This window comes from Bufo gargarizans, chromosome 3, assembly GCF_014858855.1.
Source record: "Bufo gargarizans isolate SCDJY-AF-19 chromosome 3, ASM1485885v1, whole genome shotgun sequence".
NCBI classification, from domain to species: domain Eukaryota; kingdom Metazoa; phylum Chordata; class Amphibia; order Anura; family Bufonidae; genus Bufo; species Bufo gargarizans.
Genome location: NC_058082.1, coordinates 591,107,497 through 591,113,907, shown reverse-complemented (window position 1 = coordinate 591,113,907; position 6,411 = coordinate 591,107,497). Strand labels below are relative to the sequence as shown.

The window sequence follows — 6,411 nt, the reverse complement described above, 5'->3', positions numbered from 1 at the left end:
ACTCCCGCTCATTAGTTTACTCAATTCAATATAAATCATCAAAAGCAATATTTATTATTTTTCTGATACGCACAATAAAAATATAATTACAAAATATACAAACTATACAAACTAAAAAGTTAGGAGTGCAGTGAGGGGCTATACAGGGTTATGGCCAGTAGTATGGGTGAATTGACTTCCACATGTAGACAACTTTTTATGCAAGTTCTTTACCTCCTGGGTTGGAGTTCTATGACTAAGTTGGTTGCATGTGCTTTTTGCAGACACACTGGACCATAGGCCATTATATTGGGTGCTCTTGGAACCAACTACTATATGGATGCAAGGTGCTCCAACCTCTAACCATTGGCACCATGTTGCAGCAAAGTCTCTTACATCAAATGATGGCAGGCCATGGTGTAAGTCGGGCAATATTTGGATGGGCTGAAGCTGCACCTGAATGTCCACACAACTGAACACAAGAATGTTTTTTTTTTTTTTTTTTTACAAAGTTCTTCCCTTTTAGGGTTCTCAGAACTGGACAGTTGAGAAGAAATTGGACAATTTAAGAGGAGGCCAAACCATAGAACAAGATATAAAAGTCTAGCTATCCATTGTTCCTTCACCCTTTGACAGATGTCCACCTCAAGCCTTCTTTATCCCAGAAGATGTCCACCTCAAGCATCCTTCACCTCAGGAGATGTTCACCTAAAGCATCCTTCACCCCAGGAGATGTCCACCTCAAGCTTCCTTCACCCATGACCTTAACCATGAGGCTTCAGTGCCGACTTGATTGACAAGCCAGTAAGTCATTTCTTGCTAATGTCTTAACTGATACCAAAAGAAACTTCCTAAAACAGAAGGTAGCCACATACTCTGGACTGGTACAAGGCACTGTATAGCAAAAACAGAAGACCCATTGGATTTTTATGGCCATTGGTCCCAATTTTAGTCTTTATGTGATGACTTCTTGCACACTTCTAATTGGTGCTATGTGTCTTTCCTGAGGAATATGCTGAGTCCTCTTCCACCATGCTTCGAGTGTCTCTTCCTGGAAAACCATTGTAATTCTGATAATAGTTATAATAGTCCATCTCATTGTCTTCTTCCTCCTCAGACTCGGAATCATCATTGTAGAAGTGTATGGTGGCCTGTACTGGGAAACTGGCGAGAACTTTTTTCCCCATGTGTTGTAAGTACTCCTCTGTCTTCGATTTTGGCATGTAAAGCCTTTGAAATAAAAAGAGAACAGTGAGAATGTGGCGTAGATAATATAATAACCATATATAATATAATAACCAAACAAGGCAAAAACGTTCAAAGGGTGATTGAAAACATGGACTAGGATTTGAGGAGCTCAGACATTTTCCCGCATTGGTCTTACTGTATACAGTGTTATTATATTGAGTCAAGTGTGTTAAGGGGATGTGGATGAAAACAAATTGGTGGCAGTGGACTCAGAGTATCTTAAAACCATAAAAGAACCAATATTCACCTCATTGATTTCCCGTTATCACCATTCTAATGCTTCCTGGGTCACCATTACTCTCTAGTTCCTGCTCTCATCTCGACACACAGGAAATGCCCTCTCAGCCAATCACTGGCTTAGGCGGGTCAACGCTGCAGCCAATGATTAGCTGAGAGAGCAGGCAGGAAGTAGGCAGCAGAAGGGACCAGGTAAGCGTTAGAATGACAGTATCACATGATCAGTGAGGGTATCAATCCTTTTATGCCTTATGAGCTCACGGCCATCTTTTTTTTTTTTGCACTGGAAAACCCCTTTAATAGTATGCAGTAAGCTCCTGAGCTCCCCCTAGTGGTGGTGCAGGCAGTAATAATTTTATCAAGCAACTCTGCTTATACTGAGGATTTGGAGCTCAGATTCTGAAAATAGAGCTGTGAACATTGTTAATATATATATTAAGAAACTAAAGGGGTTATCTGGGAATTTGATATCAATATCTGATCTGGGGGGGTTTGACTCCCGACACCCCTACCAATCAGCTGTTTGAAGAGGACGCTGTGCTCATGGAGCTCCTGTGAGTGTTGCGATCTCCTCACATCTTACCAAGCACACCGCCATACATTCCATAGTGGCTTGGCTTGGTATTGCAGCCTAGGTCATGTGATCAATGTACGGTGACGTCACTGGCCTAGGAAGAGTCCTGAGCACTCAAGGAGCGCTGAGGCCTATTTGAACAGTTGATTGGTGGGGGGTGCCGGGTGTCGTACCCCCGCCGATCTGATATTGGTGACCAATCCTGAGGATAGGCCATCAATATCAAGTTCCTGGAGAACCGCTTTAATCAGGATAGCAATGGTACTCACAGTGGGCATATTCTCCACCTATAATCAGTATATAAAATAATTGTCACTTACCGTACAGGGTGTTGAAATCCCAGCGCCCCCTTCTTTCCAGTGGCATCACTATCACTGTCTGTCATACCACCCTGTGAATAGAAAACATAGAAATCATCCAAATATGGTCTCTGGAAGAGCTGAAAATTTGTTTCCACCCTAAACTTGTCCCCAGAGGTCATTATATTATCCACATGGATAGATAGATAGACAGACAGATAGATATTATATATGGGATAGATAGATAGATGATAGATATGCGATGGATGGATAGATAGATAGATAGGAGATAGGTAGATAGATGATAGATATGCGATGGATAGATAGATAATAGATAGACAGTTAAATAGATATATAGATAGATATGAGATAGACAGATAGATAGATAGATAGATAATAGATAGATAGATAGATGATAGATATGGGATAGATAGATAGATAGATAGATATTAGATAGATAATAGATAGATAGATATGGGATAGATAGATAGATAGATAGATAGATAGATAGATAGATAGATGATAGATATGGGATAGATCTTACCAGTTTCTGCTGTGTGTTTGATGCTCTCTCTCTAGATGAGAACAGCCAAGGCCTCCATAGAATAGCGTTACTGAAAAATCAGAGTATGATAATGAGTACCTACCAATGTTCAGCAGATAGATAATATTCATATCCTCATAGTCTCTATCTATCTCGCCTGTATATACAGTATATACGGTATATATCTATTTCCTCCCATGTATTACAGCGATTACCCGCTTGGATAATGCTGGGTAAACACATGCTGTTCAGCTCCATTACCTGCACATACATACACTGCGCAGTAGTACCTGCGCTCATTGGCTGCACTGAGTGGACTACAACCCTCACATTCCTCTCGATATTGTTCGCACATAAAACAGATATCGGCTTTTCTAGATCTGTTCTTATTCTGCCCACAACACCTCGGAGAACAAACAGAGCTGAAGAGCTGGCGCATTGTGTCCTGCTGGAGGGAGTGTAATATTAACCAGCATTTATCAGAATGGTTTCTGCTCCACTTCTTCACAATCCCACTTCAAAGGCCCCGGCTGCAAACACCTCCAGGCTGCAGGAGACAGGGCTAATCCTATAATTAACAGGTATAGGGGGGAAAAGTCACAGACATCTGTATTATGTCTCAGAGCTGGATCCCTCCTGGCACAATTATATGCAGCCAGACGACCTGTCAGTGCTGAGCTTAGTTATAAAATGTGGCAGAGCTGAGTTTGTCATTTGGTGTCGCTTATTAGTGGTGGGAAAAGCTGTGTGACTTGAAATGCGTCAGAGTCTAAGGGCCCTTTTACAGTCAGAGGATTGGGACAAACTACGGCAGTTCTTTCCCAAAAATTGAGGTGCCAAAAATCACCTTAGCTAATCGCTTGTTTGTTGGGTAATCGCACCAAAAACCCTTGTTTTTTGGCAGTATATTGTAGGAATATGCTGTCAATAATATGCAAATTGAATGGGGGATGAATGATCGTAAAAACTATAATTTGCCCCCACTTCCTTTGCACTGGGATGTGCGCAAGACCTTTTAGACGAGTATATTGTTAATCGGCGCTCGTTGATTGGCGGGACCGTAAATATGCAGTTTAGGTTATGACTTGTCCCCAGAGCTTGCAGTCTAAAGCTTGTACCCAGTCATTGCATGTAGCATAGACTATGACGGCACTATTGAAATAATCGGACATAATAATGGCATAAATAATCCAAATAAGGCGATGTTCACACCTCACAGATTGGATGAGGATTGGTCAGTTTACTCGCGGACTGCTCTTTGAGTCCCTTGTGTGTACAGAACATCGCACATGTTAGTCATCAGCACAGATTCCGCACCTAAATCAGATCCGCTAAGGTTCTGCAACCAGTGCCCGTGAATGGCGTTTTCTGTCATTGCCGCAGAAAAATAACCTTAGATTCTGCACGGAAAATCCACAATCTGCCCCACTGAACGACCACGGCCAAATCTGCGACATGTGAACACAGCCTTACAAATCATTATAATACTCTATACCTGGATGTTCCCTTCTGACAGAGGTTCAGAGAGAAAAATAACTATTCTGGGATCGGATTTTATCTCTCATTTGCAGTTTTACGTTTTGTCAGTGCGAACTTAAGATCTCAGTGCTGTCACTAATAATCGTCAACGCCGCGCACAACTTAATGCAACCGCGAATCGCCAAAAATCCAAATAATTAAATATGTAAAAAAAATAAAAGGTCCAAATGGTAAAAAGTTTTTACCATATTTTACATAGCCGTTGTAACAAAGGGTAAAAACTTTTTTAAAGTGAAAGTAGAATGTAGCTTACCACGCCATTCGAAAATATAAGTGTAATATAAAATATAAATATAAATGATAATATAAAAATTGGGATATTTATTGCAAATAGATATAAAAAAACGCGGTGCATTCATTAAAATAAATGTAAAAAAAAAAAGTTGAAAAAATGTCAATGTTAAACTAAAAAGATTCTAGCATTCATCTCAATGATACAGGAAAGTGAAGCCGCATTAGTGTGAACGAGTGTTAACCCCCGGCGGTGCCGCTTACCTTCCTCCTTGGTCAGGACGCGTTGGGTCGGGGCTGTTGATGCCTCCAGAGCAGTGACACAGGTGGGCCATGGTGGCCTTCAGAGTATAATGTGCAGCCTCCATAGAGAAGGATAGATTGGGTGTGCTCCTCAGCTTGCAGTGAACTGAATGTCAGCTCCCATTGAGGCCAGGCTCCTTTATCTTACGGCTCTCACCCAAAGTAAACAGGCCGTCAGGTAAGAGGGAGGAGGAAGGATCAGAGAGCCACCCCCCACCTTCAGGGGTTTGTAGACAGTGCACACTTCTCAGGTCTCTAGGCCCCTGTAAAGAAGGCGGACAGAGAAGAAGCACGGGCGATACCTTGCTGTATCCCACACTATAATACATGTCTGGGTGCGCTCGGTGTAGAACGCTGACACATTATGGTCAATGGGCTAATTCATATGTCCGATTTTGCACATGGACCATTGACCAGTTTATTTTGGTCCGATTTTCTCCACAGCCTCCCTAGAAAAACGGAGAGCGCCATCGGTGTGAGGTCTGTTTAAAAAAAATTGTCCAATTTAGAAGACTCACTTAAGTATATTCTTAATTGGCTAGTGATTCATTATATAGAACATCTTCCTCAAAAGTAATAAAATGAAAAAACATTCCTATCACACAAGTATAGGCGGCCATATTGACTATTCTCAGGCAGCGGCTTATTCCCTTTTTACATTGAAAACACGTGTATGCTTAGTGTGCACGTGTATGAGGGGGTCAGGAGAAACAGCTGTCAGCCAAACGAGTGATCGCTATCTGATCGGCAGGAGGCTGCCACCTCGCATCAGCTGTCCTGCTGTAGCTGCGCCAGATCTAGACAGCGCCGTCCACCGTGTAGTGGACAGAGCTGGTTACTGCAGCACTGCTCCTACTGAAGTGAATAGGGGCAGAAGAGCAGTAACCAGCTCTGTCCAAAACGGAGGGAGCTGTGTGATTCCGCCGCCAACTTCCAGCACCGTAACTACAACTACAACAGTTGATCGGGCTGTGGGGTGTCGGATAGTGATCAAGAGAAATTTCTATGAGATTTTTCAGTGAAAACATAGCATTGAGCTCTACAGCTCAGTGGTTAAGGTTTTTGCCCTTAATGTAGAAAGTTGTGAGTTTGAATCCCCACAGAAACATTTTAAAAATAAAGGCTAAATAAAACTTAAATACACGAGGTGTCCCCAACAGTGAAAAGTTTGATTTTATTGAGAAAAAAATGGAGCAAAACGTAAAATATGATTAAATAACACCAGTATTAACCCACACCAGCCTTTTTAACTTGTGTAACCAGTATTTTTTGTTGGGAAAGGTGGCAACCATAACAGCCCCCCCCCCCCACACACACACACACTCAGGACCTCTATAGGCCCACTCACTACAGTAAGCTAAGCCTCATCAGGACTCACTTTGTAAAAAAAATTTTTTTTCTTTTCATCGTAATATTCTGACCGTCATAACTTTTTTATAGTTATGTCCACGGAGATG

The 6,411-nt window shown here is 41.9% G+C and overlaps 1 protein-coding gene across 1 annotated transcript; it reads right to left on the bottom strand.

Moving 5' to 3' along the window:
- Nucleotides 1–959: 959 nt before the first annotated feature.
- On the bottom strand, nt 960–5,081 carry LOC122931857 (protein ripply3-like). Its single transcript, XM_044285912.1, has 4 exons — nt 4,916–5,081; nt 2,882–2,951; nt 2,359–2,429; nt 960–1,209 (listed from the first exon to the last, which is right to left on the bottom strand). The coding sequence occupies exons 1-4, from the start codon at nt 5,017–5,019 to the stop codon at nt 960–962; spliced, it is 495 nt and encodes a 164-aa protein (XP_044141847.1). The 5' UTR covers nt 5,020–5,081.
- Between the last annotated feature and the right edge of the window lie 1,330 nt (nt 5,082–6,411).

Bases quoted from the DNA above. Each gene is read 5' to 3' on its own strand.
- LOC122931857 (XM_044285912.1), bottom strand. From the start codon at position 5,019: ATGGAGGCTGCACATTATACTCTGAAGGCCACCATGGCCCACCTGTGT. The intron at 2,430-2,881 runs GTAAGATCTATC...TTCTATTCACAG, and splicing joins CAAACACACAGCAGAAACTG to GGTGGTATGACAGACAGTGA. The intron at 1,210-2,358 runs GTAAGTGACAAT...TTTATTTCAAAG, and splicing joins GGATTTCAACACCCTGTACG to GCTTTACATGCCAAAATCGA.